Genomic DNA, 19,772 nt, shown 5'->3' with positions numbered 1-19,772 from the left:
AAACTGCTCATTTACAGCAAGGCCCTGTGATAAAAGGGGAGAGAGGAAAAGGTAAACTGAACAAATGGCAAACATAACCAGCTACATTTAAAAACGTCACATTTCCATCTGGGGAAGGGGGGTTAGATTAAAGATTTTTACCTTAGTAGGCACATGAGAAATATCTGTACACAAAATAAACATATCTTTCCCTAAACACTGTCTGCAACAGATAAAATTGTTGTTTGATCTTATTCTATTTATTTTCTAAAGATTTTTTTTCTAGGATTATTTTCCTCCAGTAACATTTCCACAAGAGCCTTGAAGTGGCTGTGCTTCAGATTGCAGAACCTACTTTAATAGCTATGGAAGGTAAGAGGAGGAGAGGGAGAATTGCCTGAATTTTATTTTAAAGCAAAAGGCTCAACACCACTTAACATAAAGTATCAAAATGCATCACAAATGACTGCAAAGGAGAGGGCAAAATAAACCACAGTGAGATTGCTAGGATTTAATGCATTTCCCCCCTTTTTACATTCACATTCGTTCCCGATTTTCTCCACTACTTTGCATTCGCATTCGTTATCCATTTTCCTCCCTCCAGCACCCTTTCTGAAGGCAGGTACCAAACAGTGAATTACCACAGAGAAAAGTAATACCCTGGGGAAAGCCAGACTATGGACGTGAGACCAAGCTCTCTTAACCTTCGCTTGGCCCGCTCAGAAACATATCGGGAAATGTGTACTTTCAGTGATGGAGAACACTCTTTTAGCTTCATAACAACATTAGAGGCTGCCGTGCAGCAGGCTGGATCAGATGCGATGGCTGTGCTCCCTCTCTTCCAGCATGGCGAGAAAGACAGCGAGAGCAGCTGACTACCAGCCTTAATGAGGCATTTGAAAAACTGACTGCTGAGCATATACGCTGGGAGAAAGGAAATTCATTCCCAGGCCTGTAAATGGCTTGATAATGATACGCATATTTTTTGCTGTGATCTTTTCTGGCTCCTGGGTTTTTCTGATTACAGCTTCTCTAAAGCAACACGGTTGAAGTTCTTCGCGCTGCCACCTTGCTTTACTTAACACATGGAGCCTGTTGAAGAGAACAGCAGCAACCCAAATGCAATTAGGTGGATGGAAGAAAAACAGAGGAAGGGCATGTTTTTCGGAAGCAAGCGTGCATCTCCTGGTTGCACGCTGCACTCGGCTAAGATTTAGAGGCTGAGGTATGATGCTCGCGCTCTCTCCAGCAGGCAATACATCTCGGCATCCAGCAGATGGGACTCGTGGAGAAGTGTTTCCCGGCCAGCCCCGCACAGAGCCGCTCTCAGAAGAGATGGAGCAGGAGTTTCACACCCGGCCTGTGACCGGCGAGGCAGGCAGGAAACAGCTGATGGCCATGGCTCGGGCCTCCTGCCCGCCTGGTAGCTCTCCGCCCCGACTTTAACCAGCCTTAACGGATGGCTAGAAATAGTCGTTTCTTATGACATTAGTGAGCTCTAACCTGTAAAAAATTGCATTACATGGATGACCAAAAGGGCTTGATAAAACCAGCTGGGTTTTTCTCCCCCACTCCCTTTAAATCATTCTGCCTGTCCACGCACAATACAAGGACTGCACGCAAATCAGAAAGTTAGCCCTGCTAGAAGGCAAACTCTTCTCTCCCCCTGCCCCTTCTCTTTTAAAACACAGCTCTGGGACTTTGCAAGCTTTGCAGCAGACAATTAATAAATAAGGAAAAAAATCCTTTATGTCACCAGGCTGTGTTTCAGACGGATAAAGTCGTCTAGCTGGAGAGCTGCAGAAAGGAACAGTACGTTCAAGACAATACTGTAACAAAATAGCGCAGTGACACCTGAAAAATCTTCACCATTAAGTCAGATCGAAAGAGAGTATTGCATCACTGTTAAACACGCGGTGCCAAAACAGAAAGGATTTCATTATGGCCAAGTGCAACGTTTCGCTTCGCACAGAAGGACTTCATATTCAGAAAAAGCAGGTCAGGCATAAACAGTAGCTACCAATACATCACTGAAGATCATCTCAGAAATTACCTTACTGCATTCACAACGCAAAGCCACAACTCTAGATGATACTTGTTGCTACACCCATTATAATAAGCATGACTTTAACCATGAGTTATTTGGCTAAAATACAGTATTTAAGGGACTCATTCATATTTATTTCGAGGGACTACACCTTTTTTTAAAGTCACTTTCCCATACCCAACTTACACCTCAAAAGAAAGCTTAACAGGTCACCTCCTTTACCAGATTATTGGACAGTGCACATATTCATCAGTACATTTTGTCCATCCTAAGGCTATTATTTCACTAGGGGTTCACTGTTTAAAACTGGAATAATGGAATGATAATTACAGCACTGTATATTGGATTCTTAACACGTTTTCCATGTAACACTTCATTTTGTTCCTCTCGAAAGAAAAATGTAGAAGACTTTAAGCAAAAGTTTCACCTCTTGTACTCTGACCCAGTCTAACAGACTGACTGGACTACGACATGAGAATTAATCTTGATCAGCATACGGAAAGTACATGTTGTGCCTGCGAAGTGACTTTGCTAGAATTAGAGAAAGACAAACACTAAAAAATTAAGAGCGGGCAACTGATCCTGAAGGCAGTGACTCGCAGAGCGAAGGGTTAAGCTCTGTTTGGCCTGGAGAACCTCTTCATCTCAGGAGAAAGGGAGGAAGCGGAGTAAGAACACACCGGTAAGAAAGCCAACTGTTGGCTGGAAAAGTGGCTAATCCCAAAGCATTTGACAAACATTTCCCCCCCCCCCCCCTTTTTTTTTTCTAATGAACCTCTCACTAAGTGTCTTCTACTGAAGAGGCTTTCAGTAATTATTGCTCTCCATTGGAGCTGGGTGCTGAGAAAATGAGAAGGCTTTAAGTAGCACATGCTCAAGGCAAAGAACTGAAAACATATTTTAGAAGAGAAGCAAGCCTGTTTTTCACCATATTTTTATTCACCCCTGCTCTCCTTTTCTCCAGGCAGGAAAGCCAGACCCTGTGCATTTCCCTTGAGTCTTCCCCTTGATGTTATTAATACTAAAAATGTCTTTTCTTACTGGATGGCTTCTACAGTGTCTGCCATCCTTCTTTTTCCACTACTGCAGCAACTGGCGATTGCATTTCCTTTAGGTGAAAACTGTCCTCGCAATATCTGCTTTTTCATTATACTGGTAATTGAACAGCGATCTGTCACTCACTCCAAAGGAGATGGAAAAAGTGGCAAATGACATGTCGTGTCATTTTAGGCCAGCAAATGTAAATGATTTTGAGCCACATCAAAAGACAAATGGGAACATCTGTTTCTGTTCCCCAGCATGGCAGTCAGATGAAAAAACAGGACCTTGAGAATTACAGTAGCACGATACAAACAAAATAAGCACATCAGACACTAAAATATCTACTCCTGGCCATGTATTTTCCTTTCCTGTGCCAAGCTGACTACTGCAGAGCAGGAGCTTGCTCTCCCCTCTTGGCCTTTTTCTTTGGGATCAGCAAGGAAATTCTCCCCAAATGATATATACCCTCATTTATATTTGGTAGCAAACAGGCTAAGCAGCGATCAATCAGCACACTCAGCAAGCTGGCAAAGCAGGCAGCACTTCTAACTAAGCTAGAAAACCGGATACTCTATGAGCGTCTGCCCATTTTATGTTAAGGAGAGGTATTTAGCATGCACAGTGATATGCCAGCTGCAGGAGCAGCCCCAAAACGAAGCAGATGATATGACAAATAATAAGCCAGCAGTCAGATGGGAGAGGGCTGGGACAAGAACCCTGTGAATGTCCAGGGGACAAGCTCTCAGCAGCAGCAGCACCAGAGCAGGTTTTAGTATTCTTCCCATTTGCTCTGCCAGAGCCCGGAGGCGCATGGCTTTTTACATCTTTCACTGCTCTTGCGACAAACATGGCAAGTCAAAAATATTAATAGTCTGCTGGCCTCTTGGCTCTTCCCATTTCAGAGCTGAATGAGTGCCAGATTCTCATACACCTACTCCTCAGCAGTCCCTTTCTTCATAAGTAGTCAGAGACATTTTTAGAGCTAAGACTACAGTCAATGTCTCAAAAACTGGTGCAAAAAGACGTTTTCCAGAAGAAAACAGAATTACAGATAACATGCTTTTAGTCAAAGGAAGAAATTCTGCCTAACCAGTCTACTTCTACCCTTCCAACATAGAAGTTATTAATAATAAAGTTATTTTCACTAGGCAGAAAGTAGTACTCTATTGGCCATAGAGCATCTACAGTCAGAGTAAGGCTCTTTCAGACTACCTCCTCCTTCCTAGAGAAGGAATAAATGATGCAGAGGGCCAGCGCCTGAGGGTCACATCTCATTTGTCCTTCCTGGATATGTGTGTGTGCATCACAACCCCAAGCACCGGCTTTGACCCAGTGACATCCTCGCGTGGCTCCTACTATCCCAGGAGCACCCCCGGTTCTCCTGGGGGCAACCAACCATGCAAATCCCCCATGGTCAGGCTGGCAAACCTCTCTCAAAGCAGGGCCATGCTTCTGTGACAAATGCGAACTGGGATCTGGCAGATAAGAGATGCCACAGTTTTGATTTGTCCTTTTTACAGCACAAAAATATTGTCACAGCAATCATACTAATGATGTGAAGGTTCTTCTAGGATAACAGGGAAACTAATTAATGAGAAAATTAAAAATACAGGCCCCGATCTTACAGCTGTTGCATTCTACGCACATGAGCAGATCTGCTGACTTCAGTGAAACTCTTAATATACAAAAAGAAAGCACACACAGATCTGTATATACACTCAAGACCATACAGCCTGCAACCATTTTCAGGCTGTTCCAATGGCAAAATGATATCAGACATAAAACAAAAAGCAGATACACACAAAGGCCATTATTGTAGAACTACACATGCATTAAAATGAATCATTAGGGTGGTGGCCTGAGGTTACCGAACATTTTCGGTTTGCATTTTAATTTATTTTAATTAAATTATGATTTAGGTCAGTTTTAATCACTACTTGCATATAACCCCTGTAGGGTAAATTTTAGGAGGGGTAGTAAAGAATTATCTGCAGTAATTGTTTAATGGAGTTATGAGACTTATTCCCCCCTTGCCGTTTCAACAATGTTGCTCACTGCAGACACGGACCTGAATGCTCTGCTATCAATGCACTGAGCCTTGCGAGGCTGTCAGCCTAATAAATAACAGGTTTTCATTTTCATGCGGCATTTTGTCAAGAATTGTTGGGGAGTGTGGGAAAAGAATGAGAAAACTGCAACTCATGAGGATTATCTCAGAGGTTAAAAATAACACCATTGTATTTCACTGTTTAACATCCTGAGAAATATGGGAGCCTAATCTAAAGCCCACTGAAGTTGATAGGTGTGTTCCCCTTCCCTCTCTCCTCTGTGGATCACAAGGCAAGCAACTCTGCATCACTCTACCTTTACTAGCTAGGGAAGAACCAGGGGACAACGTGTGGGCCAACAGCTACAGCGCCAAGCAAGGTGCTTAGAAGACAAAAGCACTCAGATTTCTCCCAACCCTCTTCATCCATAATGTTGCTGGGAATGTTGTGCTAGGCTGGTTTCTCAATGGATGTAATTCTTCTGCGTGACACATACCGTGATTCAGATTTTGCAACACAGGTGTCTGGCAAGAGACATCTGAAATTTCACTGCCAGAGATGTTGATCATCGCTATTTCTGACAATCTGCAACTGTGTCTGTTCAAAACAGATGAAAGCAGACATCTCCTGGAAGCCTGAGCTCTCCAAAACAACCGGAATATGGACGTCATGCCCTAGACACCATAAACAGTCCACAGGGAGGACAAAGATACAATTTGCACTTTGATGCAAAAAATACACAGAGTGCTGTGCAAGTATTCCTATTCATATATTGTTATAGGGTAGAAAATTGGACAGAAACTGCTCATGTGATTTGATGCGTGCTGAAGAGCAGCAAGCAGAGGCAGAGCTCAGAGCAGAAGGGAGGAGTCCTGACTCCCATCCCTACAGGCAGTTCTATTTACCAGAAAGAAAAAGAAAGGGACCCCATACATGAAGGTGCATGATATGATCATAAATTTTTCATTACTACGTCAATTTATTACCCATTCGTACTTTCTTGGTGTGCCTAAGGGACTAGGTAACCGAGCACCATTAAGGGCTGTGGCACAGCTTCTTCTCTGAGCCACAGGTAAAATAAAACATAAAAGCTATCTCATTTTTCCTTTTTTTTTTTTTTTTGCATATAGTTCCTGATATCATGTGGTGCAGCAATGTAACAAAGTGAAGAAATGGATAGGGAAACGAGACAGGAGATCAAGCTTGCTAAAACATCACAAAACACGAACCAAAACAAGCACACTACCATTTTGCCTTAACATTTCAGAATTAAGGGACTAACTCTGTCTTCTGTGCTGGACCTGAACAATCACAATGCTTTACTGTTATTCACTTAACGGTTAGAAATGAGAAAGGAATTCTGTGACAGATGAGTCCCCTGCAGGTATGTCGGTTTGTCACTGCGTATAATTCTTCTTTGACAACATTGCATTAGTCAGTTTACTAACCTGGTATTTTGCACCTTAGCTCATCTCAGGAGAAAGAAAATCTGCTCTGATGCATGTAGTGTGAAAACAGGAATTGCAACTGTTTGCCTGGTACAGTTTACATACACATTCATCTGGCTGCTAAAAGAAACCCGAGCATGTAAATGGTTGAGGCAACAGGACGATGTGTCACCTGCGGAGGCCAAAATGAGCTGCGTTTTCCAAGCTGCCTCGTGTGACTGCTGCACAGCAATTTAATGAAAGAGTGGTAGCCACTTCAGCAATGAAAAGAATCTTCTAAGAGGGGGTTGCTCGGAGAGCAAATATGAATAAAAATACAGATAACGTCCTGTTTTTCCCCTGGTTAAGTGGAAAGTGATCACCTGATACTCTGAGAGCTGTAATCAGTCAAGACAGATGGTAGACTTCAAAACAAGAGTGAAAAAAGAAGCTATCAACCAAAGTGGATAGGGGTTAATAGCATCACTTTAAATATAACCAATCTACATTAAGGTGAAACATTTTACGGACATGTTTGATACACATGCTTCCCAGGGAATTTCATCTGTAGTACTTTATCTTAATTTAAATTTTTATTTAAGGATTTAGTTTGGTGGTAAAAAGAATGCAGTAACTTCTAAGCTACTTTAATAAGAAATAGCACTTTCAAGGCTGAACAAGAGTGTGTGTTTTTGAAGCATAATTATGTGTCTAGATGTTCATTTCTGGTATATTACGAGTGGAACAGAAATTTATTGAAGAATATTACTGCCCTGTAGGATGTAAGGAAGAAACATAGCTACAATTTCTCAAATGATAAAAGAATTGCCTGTATGAATCAAGTAACATTTTCAAACTTAATCAGAAGTCGACTCCTGTTAAAATTAATCCATACCTTAAAGAGACAATCAGGGCTGCATAGTATTAGAAAGACCATAGGAAAGATGCTTTGAACATTGCTGTGCAGGGCTAACATGCCGCAGCTGTTGTAGATGCCTCCCCAGCCCCAGGGAAGGAGCACAGGCCCCAGCACTGCTGACTTTTGCCAGTGCATACACTCTATCCCCCACTCCATGAAGCAAGGCAGCGAGCAGCAAAGCTGCAAAAATCATGGTATAGAAAGGAGAAGCAAGAATGGGAAGCCTTACACTAATATTGCAAATAAGGGATTAAACTGTAAAATGAGCTTTATTTTCTAGTCCCAAGACTATGCATTTTTTGTCGCTGGACAAAAGCTTTCTTGGTGAAGGGATGAGGTGCGAGGATGTCTCCTCCCTCTTGGTGAGAATCCTATCTCATTGCCATGACCTGCTGAACCAAAGAGTTGTTGAGATAAGATGGAACTCCATTTAGCCTCATTTCTAGCGCATACTCAAATCAGAAGACTGGCATCTGTAGATGCAGCATGACTGGAGTGAGGCAGGAGCTTGCTAGTGAGCCCTGACTGCTGACGCTGCTGAACATTTCAGATGTTTGATGTTGCCCTTGAAAGCTCTGAGGTTGGTAGTGCAATGACCCCCATCAGGCAACAGAACCAACTCTACCAACTATCCTAAAGGTGATTTGCGTTCAGTTTGATCCTCCTGACTTGGCTTATCCATCAAACCGTTCTCCTTCCCACCAGGAGAAGTGAAAGCAGGCTAAGTTCATCCTAGATGAGCAATTCCAACAGACCAGCTCCTCACACCTATGCTGGGCCTCAGCTGAGGTGACTGTGCGAGACCAACAGGCTATCAATCTGTCAGAAGAATCCAGTACTTCGTTCTGGGAGGAGCTGAGGAGAAAAGGTCAAGCGAGACACCTTGCAGAACTCCACTTCTGTCTCCACATCCCTCAATGGAGAACAAGTAGGATCCTGACCTTGGGAAGGCACAGAAATGGCTTTTGCCACATGGATTGATTGGCTTTTTCCTGGAGGAGGACAAAGATCAGGCATTTATGCTGCCGTTATTGGCTGTATTAGTCATCTTTGATATGACATTGATCAGCTGCAGGCCACAGGGGAATAGATGAAGCAGCTCTTGGGCAGGCTCCATTTTATATCTCACTGAGAAATCCAGAAGGAAGGAAATGGCAAACAGCTATGCTTCTCCCAGCATCAAGAAAAACTACTGCACACCCCTCAGTGTTCAGCACGCATAGGAGGCCATTTGGGGACATAAAGAGAAATAAGGAACGTTTTAAAATTCATTAGATTGCTTTAAAAAGAGTTTGATTTTGCTTGGTAGGGATGAGTAGGATGAGAACACGTGACCTTTGGCATTCGTGCTAGCTCATGGCTGCTGTGCTGAGCACTATTTTGTTTATGTAATTACTTCATCCTTGCATTATGAAGCTAGTGAAGACATCCCAAGCTTGGTTTAGTGCAAAAAAATAATAATCTATTCTTCTAACTTCAGACTTTATAATCGCTTGGTCAATGACCAAGGGAAAAGCAAAATCACCACTGGCTGATTTTACCCACCCTGCAGGACCCAGGGAAAATAAATAAATAAATTACACTGCATGTTTTCACATGTAAAACCTGAAATACTGCAGGGAACCTGGCAGTAAAGAAAGTTTCTCTGTGTATCCAGCATATTCACTTCTTCAAATACAACAACTGACAGGAGAATCTGCTATGCAGTTCACATTTGCTTTTCGCTATCAATGGTCTGAATGCAGAAAACAATATATCTAATAGCATAATAACAGACACCATTAATACTTTAGAGGTTCAGTGTAAAATTGCTTTCATTAGCATGTCAAGTGTTTATTTTAGCTTACTGCAAAACAAGCTCCTTACATACAGCCACTTATCCGACTTTCCTTGATTGCGGAGAGGGTAGTAATGAAGGAGCCTACTTTCCGCGATCTTCTGTGGAGACTTTAACACACACTGAAAAGATATTGCTCCATTACCTCCAGCCAATGAACCCACTTGGCATGCTGTAGAAAATATTACTGCAGAAATATTACTGAACCTGGTAGAATAGTTTTTACCAGCTGCCACGAGGGCACGCATCTCAGGGTGGCGGGAGGCTGCTAAAACAGCAAGCTGTACTCCCATTGTCGGTCTAAAAGGGCACTGACAGCTATGTAGAGGAAAAAATATCTGGTGCTTCCTTTGTCTCAGTGTATATTTGCTAAATATTTTATACCTAGTCATGGCACCAAGGGGAAAATAATATATTGTGTTAAATGTAAGTATCTTTGGACTAGCTTTTATTGCTAAAAGCTACTTTTTTTCTTTCTTTCTTTATCTCTTTTCTTTTTTTTTTTTTTAAAAAAAAAAAACCTTTGGGTACATAAAGCATGTTAACTACCTGAAGGTTAAAACACTCTGAACACAAAGCACTTGTGTTTCACCATGAGGAAAATTCAGCAAAGTTGACCTCAGACAGAGTTTGGCTTTAGTGTGTTTTATCTGAGACTGCTTACATGCATTAGGTATCCAGAAATCTTACAAAAAAGACTTCTTTACTTCCTTGGAAGTGAAGCCAAACCCCTACCTATCTAAACAAAATCATTCATATATGCGGTCACGCGGTTCTGGTTCATGTCACGTATTCACAGCTTTTGTAATTGTCAAAGCTGCACGTTAACATTGCTTTCAATTAGTCAAAACCAACAGCTAATAATTAGAACAACAGAAACTAAGTCCTATTCTCAGACAAATGTGTGCAAATCCCATTTACTTAAATGGAAATGACTCACAGGTGTGCTGCATTAGACTCTGGCCACTCTGCAACTTTATAGGAATTCAGTGTCTGGAGCCTAGCTGTGTGATTCCTCTTCAAAACAGAGGCACAGGTAATTCCACTGACATCTGATCCAGGTTCCCCCGCACCTCCCTCCCCAGCAAACGCTTTAATTACTTTTTTTCCCAACACAACAACTCAACAACTCTGAAGTCTAAATTGAGACTTTCAATCCTGAACGTTATAGGCCTGATTTCTGCCTAAGGAGAAAAGGACTCCGTCACCTGCTAGATTAAATTCTGCAGCAGTGATTATGTGTTACAGGCCTCAACTCTGCATCAGCAAAATCTACTGTGCAGCATCAAATTCAGGGAGTTCAGGCATTTTACAGCTCGAGGGTACTGCAGTCATTCTATTGCCATGCTATTTACTTCACCCTTCCAACGCATTTGTTCGTATTCCACAAAGTGAACTGTAGGTCACCAGGAAAACATTGACAGGAATAGTAAACTAGGGGACTGAATTTAGTAAACCACAGAAATAGTTAGTGGAACATCGGTTCTTTTTCCAATGGAAAGAAAAGTTTACAGTTTTCCGACACTTTTTCCCCCCTCCTCCTCCTCCTTCTTTTTCTTTTCTTTTTTTTTTTTTTTAAGACACTGATACAACGAAGGTTTTTAGTAGCACTCATATATACATATATATATATATATATATCAATCATAAAAACTATTATTGTTTTCCCAGTTCAGGAGTATGGAAAATGACACCATGATCCCACAGCCCATTTAGCCTGCATACAAATCGATGTGTGGTTTGTCATCACGGAATTCTCTAATCCAAACATAAAATTGGTATTTTAATTTCAGTTGGGTTTAGCGCATCATGAAAGCAAGCATGAAAGAAGACCAGTCAGGATGAGATTTCTTGGGTCCCCCCCACACCTTCCAGGCGATGACAGCTATTACTTTAAGTACTTGCCATTAACAACCAGTCACAATGTTAGTGACAGGATGTTACTAGCAGTTACTTAAAGTGATAGATGTTAACATTTTTCTGCTCTTTATGACTCACACTATACCCCAGTCAGAATATTTTAGGAGCTGAAAGCACAGTGCTAGGTCAAAATGATGAAGAACATGGAGCCACCGGTTGAGGTGCAGAATGAGATGTGTCAATTTAGGAACATTAGGTCAAAGAGAATCCATGATAAGGAACTGTCATGGATTAAAGATTAAGGTTCTTCCTTTTAAGTATTCCACCTAAGGGGAATTCTGCAGCATGTGGGCATTTTGCTCTTCCGCACATAGAACAGCAACGTCAAACTCTGCACTCTGAAAATTAGTCTTTGATGTTAACATCTTCTAGCAACTCTCCCAATGAGATACACATTAGAAAAGATACCTTGATCCGATTTTTAGAGTGACACAGACTGCATTTGGCTCCGTACACATGGACTAGCTGCCCTGTGAAGACTGGAGCGCAGAAAAGCACTCTTTCCAGAGCACTGTAGGCACAACGTTAAGCATCTGTGACTTCTGACCATGGAAAGATGTAATGTACTGCGTAAGATTTGAAGCCATAAACACTACAACTGGATTGGAAAGGGATACAGCAAAATTTTCTTGTAGAGAAGGAAAGCAAGAATTATATTGTTCTGTGTATTGCTGTGGGTAGTTGATTTACCTGAGCAGCTTAAGCAACCAGAGTGACCCAAGCACTGCACAACATGCAACCATTTTCTATTACTTACATAAAATCAGAACAGGTTAGAGATAAAACAGCAACAATTTCCTATTTTATATCAGCGATAATCAGTAAAAATACCATTTGTAATTCTGAATCTACTGAGATGAAATACACTTTGGAAGAATTAGTGTCATGATCTAGGTGAAAAGGAACTTTCCAAGTGTGTGCAAAAAACATTCTTAAATAAAACTATTCCAGTTCTTTCACAAGAACTCAGGATAAACTTTTCCCCCAAAACATAAAATTGATTAATAGCTCTGAAAGCTGTCAGACCACCTACCTTCAGCATCATCTTGCAGTTCCTCAGGCTGCTCTGCTTTGCACTTTGTGGGAGATGGAAGCTGGCCTTTTTGTTCCAACCCTTCTTTAAAACGTTAAAAAAAAAAAAAGAGAGAAAATATTACATATATGATTTTGAAACTGTGGTATCGTATCGAATTTTACTATGTGTGACATTGCAACCGTGAGTACATTTTACCTCAGCACTCCATCCAGTGCCTGATGCCTACCTTTCTATTATGAAAATTAATTACTGCATCATCAGCTATAAAAGGATCGTAATAGCTATCTTTCAGCTTGGACTGGACTTTCCCTAACTTTCACATGTGGCAGTGAAGAAAGCTCATGCTAAAATGACCTGCTTCCTTACAGGCTCTTAATCTCTTCAGAAATCTAAAAACAAAAAAACAACAAAAAAATATTTTTTCATTTATAGTTTTTAAAGTAATATACATTATACTGCATTTTGGAGCTGAGGAGAAATAATCTGACTGAAATGATTTTTCCGTCTCAGTTCAATTCTCCATTCAGTGTTATAACATGGCAACAAATTAATATTGACTGAAATTAGTAATGAAATGAGAGGTAGGGAAGCAAGTTTGATAGTGAAGTAAAGTTAGGGAAATGAAAGTTTGAGATAGAAACGTTCTGGTTGGAAAAAAAAAAAAAAGCTTTCCAACCTGCTAGCAACAGGAAGATAGAGGAAAAGGAAATCCTTCTAAGCAGAAGAGTAACTGAGGCCAGTGAAGTTTAAGGTTTTCCCTATTTGTAGAGATTGAAGTTCACATTATTTAAAATTAGTTGGTTAAATTCTAAAGATTATGAGGTTTTCTACAGCATTTTCAGAATATTTTGTCGTCTTCACATAAACATCAAATCACATCACTGTTTGTTTGCTAAGACAGACTTCAAGGCATAAACTGGTTGCACAGAAAGTCTGTTAGCACAAAAAGGGGGCCAACCTGGAAATTAATCATAAAAAGTATTTGTAAATTAAGACATTTAATGAAAGCAAGCTCACTAATTGGAACATTCTTCAGTGTTGCTTAGCCAAAGCCTGGGCTGAAAGAAGAGAATGGCAGACAATTAAAACTCAATTCCTTACATATATTGAATCTATTCAGCAGAGATAGGAAAATGACTTTCTGTCATTTGACTTTCCATCAGACCTCACAGTTCCTTACGGTCAACTGAGGGCTTGGGTGAAGGAAAAGCCTAAAGAAAACATTTTTTGTTTTTGCTGGAAAGAAATGAATGCTTGTAACCAGGAAACTTAGGAAAGCATATGACCTTGCTTGATCTAGCCTTATTGCCATGCTGTGATAAAGTATTACTTCAAACTAATTACCTAATTAGCAACTGGGAAAAAAAAAAGAATTTACACGTGTTATAAATTGCTTCACGTTGGGAACCCTCCCATCTCTTCTGCTGTCATGCATACCCCATGCAATAATCTACGTATGTCACTGGATTTGTAAAAAGCTCTCAGCAATCAGATGCCCAGTTTCTCGTAGAGGAATTGGCTCTGCTAACAGCTGTAGATATTATCCTTCAGTAACCTTCTCCTGACCTCACACAACTACACATACATAGAACCAAAGTGCTAAAGGTTTCCAAACACAAGGTATGAAAGAAATGAGGAAATGGAACTTGCAATGTCAAAGGGAAGATTGTGCTCTTTTGAGAGACAAAAAGGAAGCAAATCATTGGCTCCATATGGAACCTAGGAAACGTTCACTGGTTATTCTACTGTGCCTAAGTCCTAAAAGAGCTGCCATGGATTTAGAAGCCAGCAAGAGTTTACAAGAAGTCACAGCTCAAAATGTCAACAAAACTGGAGATCTACATGTGAACAATTACATTCAATTTCACTTGCTTCATTTTAAGGAATGAATATTACATTTCAGCCCCTAAAGTCCAAACTGAATACTGTCAAACTTGTCAAAATATTGTAAAAATTGCTTCCAGCACAGAATTTCTATATCATTGTAGAATTCCATATAGCTCAAAGCACGAAGGGCCCTTAGTGATCAGTAAATAAGTGATGTGCTGTAAAGCGGAACATGCTTTGAGGTTTGGCTTGCTATCAGGAAGTAGACCTGTCCTGGCAGCACTTAACTTAGGACCACGTTCATGTCGTCACCTTGGTTCATCTGAATTTGAGATTCAAATACAATATTTTGAGGGAAACGAGTTTTCAAGTACTAAGCAAGTACTAAGATCAACTTCTAGGCTGCTGAGAATGCAAAAGTAACCACAAGAAATACTGTGGGGGAAAAAGAAAGGCAAAAATACATGAAATACACACTTGGTCAACACTTTTAAAGGGGTTACTGAAGAGCAATAGTGATGTTCAACAAGAACTTCAATACAAAAGAGAGATTCTGAAAATAACCAGGCTTTTAAAGATTTGTTCCTGCCAACACTCTCCAATTCCTTTAAAAAATAACTTGAATATTTATAATGGACCATATTGATGTATGGACTCTTTGGTTCTAATGCCATTCTGCACTACCTGCTATTTTCCCTTTTTTGGTTGGCATGAATTCACAACAGGGGACTGAATCAATAGGAGTGTTTCAATCAACACTCACCCCTGTGATGATGAATTTTATCATCTAACCAATCTGTGAGACTTCCTCCAGGCTCCCAAGTCAAATGTCAATCAAGCTTAAGTGCAAGTGTCCTGCCAGGTCTTTCAGGAGTATCTGAACACATTAGATAGTACAACGAACATCTTAATTGACAGCACAAAGACGGAGAAGGAGGAGGCTGATATTCAGAGAAGTCAGAGCTGTTACTATCTCAAAAGAAATGGTCTTTCTACATTCTATAGAGGATCTTAAAATGCTCACAAAAGGATGTAGAGACACTATCCCAGGAGAATAAGATTTCAATCACAATTTCACTGCTTTTTACCAGTTTTCCGTCATTTCAGAGACAGAAAAGGATTTGTGCAGGATTCAAAATAATGACTTTTTGTTGTGGTCAAAACACCAACTCTTAACCCTTTCTGCTCTACAATATTATCCATGTCTTTGCCCATGAGTCGAGTACCTCAAATTCTTTGTCTGCTTGCAAATTTCTGTTTAAAAACAGAACACCTAGATAGGTGTCTGAACTGATCATATTCAAAGCTTTTCTGAGCATGAGCATCCGTACAAAAGGTGTTCTGAGATCTAACACTAGTAGAAATTATTCTTCCTTGTAGGCTAATACAGAGGGTCAACAAACCACTTAGATCTGACAGTGTCTCTTCAAATAAGCTATTTCCAAAATCCCTCATAGCTTCCAAATCTTACTGTGTGCAAATGTTTGCTATTTTCCTCTCAGTAAAAGAGAAAGTCTCCTCCAATAAAAATGTGTCCAAGTTTAAGACTGTGTACACAGTGGAGTGTACAAGAAAATACTGTATTTATTCAGCACTGCTTATAATTGTGCTTCTCTTGTTAGTGTCAATGAGATCCTTTGGCCTGCCATCCTATTGCTGGCTGCAGTTTCTGAAGTAAGGAATAGGTGGTTAGGTAGGATACTTGGGACGGAAATGGCATAACCAGCAGGACATTTCTTATAAACAACTATTAGATGGGAAACAAGAGACAGCAACGCGGCAACATTCACACACACGGGGCCAAAAGGCTTTGGTCCCCCTGTGGGGAGTGAAGCCAAACAGGCTGGGGAGAACATAGTTTCAGAACTGAAACACTTTATTATTTTTTATTTTTTAATAATGATAGCAGATTTAACTTAAGTCCATGCATAATAATGTAGTATTATTCCGTATCTGGACTATGCTTCTCATAATAGCACATGGTTCTGTAATTTCCAGATGCAATCACTGCAATTGCGCACACAATTATGGCAGTATTAGGACTTATTTTGCATGCTTCTATGCATGGATATGTGAAGCTATGGATATAAAAGCCAAGTCCTTCAGAAGATAAAGTTGAGAATAATCTTCCCTTAATGGGGCTGAAAACATTAAGCATCATGACTCTGCAGCGTTAAAAACCTGAAGTTAAAGGCAGACAAGACCATTAGGTCATCTGGTCTTTTTCTTTACTTTTGTAGGGTATCACTCATAATGGAAAGCTGAGACGTAGACTTGCACAAGTCCGTACCTGGTATTACTGTATCTGCCCTTTTGCTTCAAGCCATTCTAACAGCAAGCCATATAAAATATGATAATATCAAAGCTCATTGAATTAAATGGTGCAGTTAAGCTAGCAGCTGCTACAAGAAACAGCATCCATAACCGATGGGTTAAAATCCTGTAAGTTAAATGCCATTAAAAGGGTGGTCTTGAGTATGTATACTTAATAAGACTAGGCTATTTGTATTTTCAAATGTTTTTCTTTTTCTAGTATTTCCAATATATGCAGTGACGTTATGTGATTAACTCACCAAAATGATCATTCTTGTCTGTTTAATTGTATAATATTAACACAGATATTAATGGACATTACCTGGCAGACATGCAATTAAGATATTCCCTTATTTATTTTGAAGAGAAATCATAGAAAGAAAGGCCTTTGTGCAAGTAATGAGATATTTGTACTTCAGGGTGGTAGAAACACAAGACAGAGATTACTTTCATAATGTGTACATCACTCAGTAAGATGCACATTTGGTCATCTGTTATTCCTTACTCCTGGCTAATTCTTCAGCCAATCCCAAGGCCTAAATCGCTGAGTACTGAAACCATTGGACATATTCCCACTGACTTTAGCTGACACCAGACCAGGATCAGCTTTTTTTTCCCCTATAACTCTTACCACCGGGTTTTAATTAGGACTGATTCTGTAATATCCACATCGTTCTACTAGATTCTTCAAACTGAAATCGGTACAGAGTCTACATTTCATTTGAGTCCCTGTGCTTCTCCATGTTTTCTCTTGGCCAGATATTGGCCCCTCAGAAATACCTAGCCAACGACGTGCTGTAGGCACGTGGATTTAGGAGAAACTTAGCATACATGAATCTCTGCCAAAGGTCATACAAGTGTGTAGCCTGAAGCATGTGCTCTCCATGAATCCAACAGTTGCTTTTTCTTTTTTTTTTTTTGTGTCTCTTTTCCCTCTTAAAAAACAAAAACAAAACCGAAAACCAAACAAACACCACAGGAATTGGAGAAATAACCCCAAAGCAGATTGGATATGGACAGCTCAACAAAACAGGGTCATCAATACTGGTGCTAACTGCTGATTCCATCTGCTGGAGTCATGACCCATGAAGTCAAGTGGAATGAAGAATGATTATTCAATTATTATCCTGAAGAGGTGACTAGATGTTCATACTCTATTTTTCCCTCATAATGGCTAAAAGTAGATCTCTTTCAAACTGATAACTATTTGAACATAAAACCGAAAACTCTCCTCAGTGCAGAAGTTATGTATGCATTTATAACTCCTGCAAATGCATTTTGCAATCATTAAAAAGTGCATACACAGATAAGTCAAGATGACAGAACTCCCATCTACTGGAGTAGCTATACAGAAGATTTTTCTCTTTGGCCATATAGCTATTGATTGCTGACAATCAATGCACTGATTCCCAAAATATTTCAAATCAGAAAGAAAGGACCAAATTGAAGTTCATAGCACCCTACAAGTGAACCTGTGATCTCATCTGTCTCATATGCACAAAAAGGCAGATATGTAGGGGAATATCTTCCTCAAAAGACTTAATTCAATGATTATTTCCCAGAGCAGCTACGCAGCTTCACCTAAATTGATGAAGTTGTGAAGGATACAAGGCAAGAAAGAAAAGACTGGATATTAAGTGGAAATATACTTCCTTTTAATTCTAATTTTAAATGGTTTTTAAAATGTAATTTGCATAATCTCCATAAAAGCAACAAGACAAAAAATGCAAAATAATTGGACTTTAAAAAGCATACATGCCATGATAACCGTAAAAAATGAAACTGGAAACATTAGATGAATACTGCAAATTCTACTGTAGGGTAATCTTTGGCAAATGTTTGTTGTATAATGACAGTCTTCATTTATCTTCTTTTATGTATATATGTACAACTATATTAATCACACTAATTGTATTAAAATCTCTGAAAGTTCCTATCCAGTAATCTTGATACCAAGAAGTAATTACAATTATATGTAATAAAATCAACAGGCCAGAAAGCCATAAAAGAATGTGCTAATCCATCACAGTAACACATATCTATCTGTGTATATCCATGTTTGCACATTAATGCATACATACCGTTATTAAAGAATTTATAATTTCTAAGCTAATTAACCGGCTGCATAAATCATCATAATCCATTTGTCTTTAGGACAATCCTGCCAATTTAAGCAGCCAACACACTGCTTCAAAAGCTTTTACCTCTGCTTTCTGGCTGGTATATTCTCTGCCTTTTTCCAAGTGTCTCTCCTTTTTAATTCCAATGTCCTTCCATAAAGGGAAAACCTGGAAGCTCCTGCACAGTTCCTGGACTACAGATCAACCAGGCTCACAGAGACTTGGGAGTACAAGCACATGGTGCATTGTCACAGAAGGGTGCTAGCTGGTCATGGAGGACAGGTGGAGAAGAAGAGTAGGGAAAGCTACGCTGCATATAAAAGGTGGTCCTTAACTGCACAGAAGTCTCTTAAAGAACAGAAGAAGTCCATTAAGAGCCTCCAGGTGAAGGTCACCAGAGAAAGTAACACATGGTATGGTGGTGGAGCCTGTTACAGAAAGTCTGATCAAGAAAATGTAAGTGGATGGAGCTCTCTTCTAACACCTAGTAGAAGTCTTCTGACTGGAAGCTTTAGTCCTCATGTGAGATTTTAACCCCTGAGCCATCTGCTGTGAGGGCAACATAGGACTGCGTAAGCAATTCAGGAAGTGCCTGGACCACCCATAATGCAAATTCTTTCTAGAGAGAATGAGAAGTAATGCCCTGCTTGGTATGCTTCTCTCAGATGTGGGAGAATCAGTAGCAAATGTGGCCAGAGATAGCAACTTGGGCTTCCAGAATCATGAGATAAGGAATCACTGAGTTCCGGAGAAAGCTGGGAAGGTAAGGGACAGAGTAAGGACTCTGCACTTCCAGCTTATTAGACAGAATGCGCTAAGGAGCTGGCCTGAAGAAGGATGTCCAGGAACTGACGACTGAGGAACAATCCATCTTGTTGTGCAGAAAGACTGGGAATTTCAGCAGAAAGCTCACTTGCATAAGCAAGGAACTTCATGAACTAGAACACAGAAAGAGACAGTGAGTGACAGGCAACAAAAGGAGAGGAGAAAGGTACTCAGGGATGCAATCAGGAAGACTGAATGCCAAGACCAGCAGCAGCTAAAACCAAGTAGGGACATGAGGAATAACACAAAGGGATCCTACAAGCGTGCTATTAGCAAAAGCTGGTTCAGACAAAATATTTCTCTTTGGATGAATGGGGAGGCAACCTAGTAATAGACTATATGAAACAGCTTGAGGTACTCAGCTCATGGGCAAAGCCCACTCCCAGATCCCACACATTCCAGCGTCATTCGGGAAGTAGAGGAGCAGCCAAGA

The 19,772-nt window shown here is 40.2% G+C and overlaps 1 protein-coding gene across 9 annotated transcripts in view; it reads right to left on the bottom strand.

Annotated features, from left to right (window-relative positions):
* Positions 1 to 19,772, bottom strand: part of MACROD2 (mono-ADP ribosylhydrolase 2) — an 859,998-nt gene that overhangs the window by 50,847 nt on the left and 789,379 nt on the right. For 5 of the 9 annotated variants that reach the window (XM_083829141.1, XM_083829148.1, XM_083829145.1 and 2 more), the window contains one exon: positions 12,252 to 12,335. In XM_083829141.1, the coding sequence (XP_083685267.1) occupies positions 12,252 to 12,335 (84 nt within the window). The remainder of the gene's footprint in view (positions 1 to 12,251; positions 12,336 to 19,772) is intronic. The other 4 variants (XM_083829142.1, XM_083829146.1, XM_083829144.1 and 1 more) reach the window with 1 other exon arrangement.

This window comes from Anser anser, assembly GCF_964211835.1.
Source record: "Anser anser genome assembly, chromosome: 3".
Taxonomy (NCBI): Eukaryota; Metazoa; Chordata; class Aves; order Anseriformes; family Anatidae; genus Anser; species Anser anser.
Note: the sequence above shows the minus strand (reverse complement) of the source record. Positions and strands in the feature narration are given on the sequence as shown.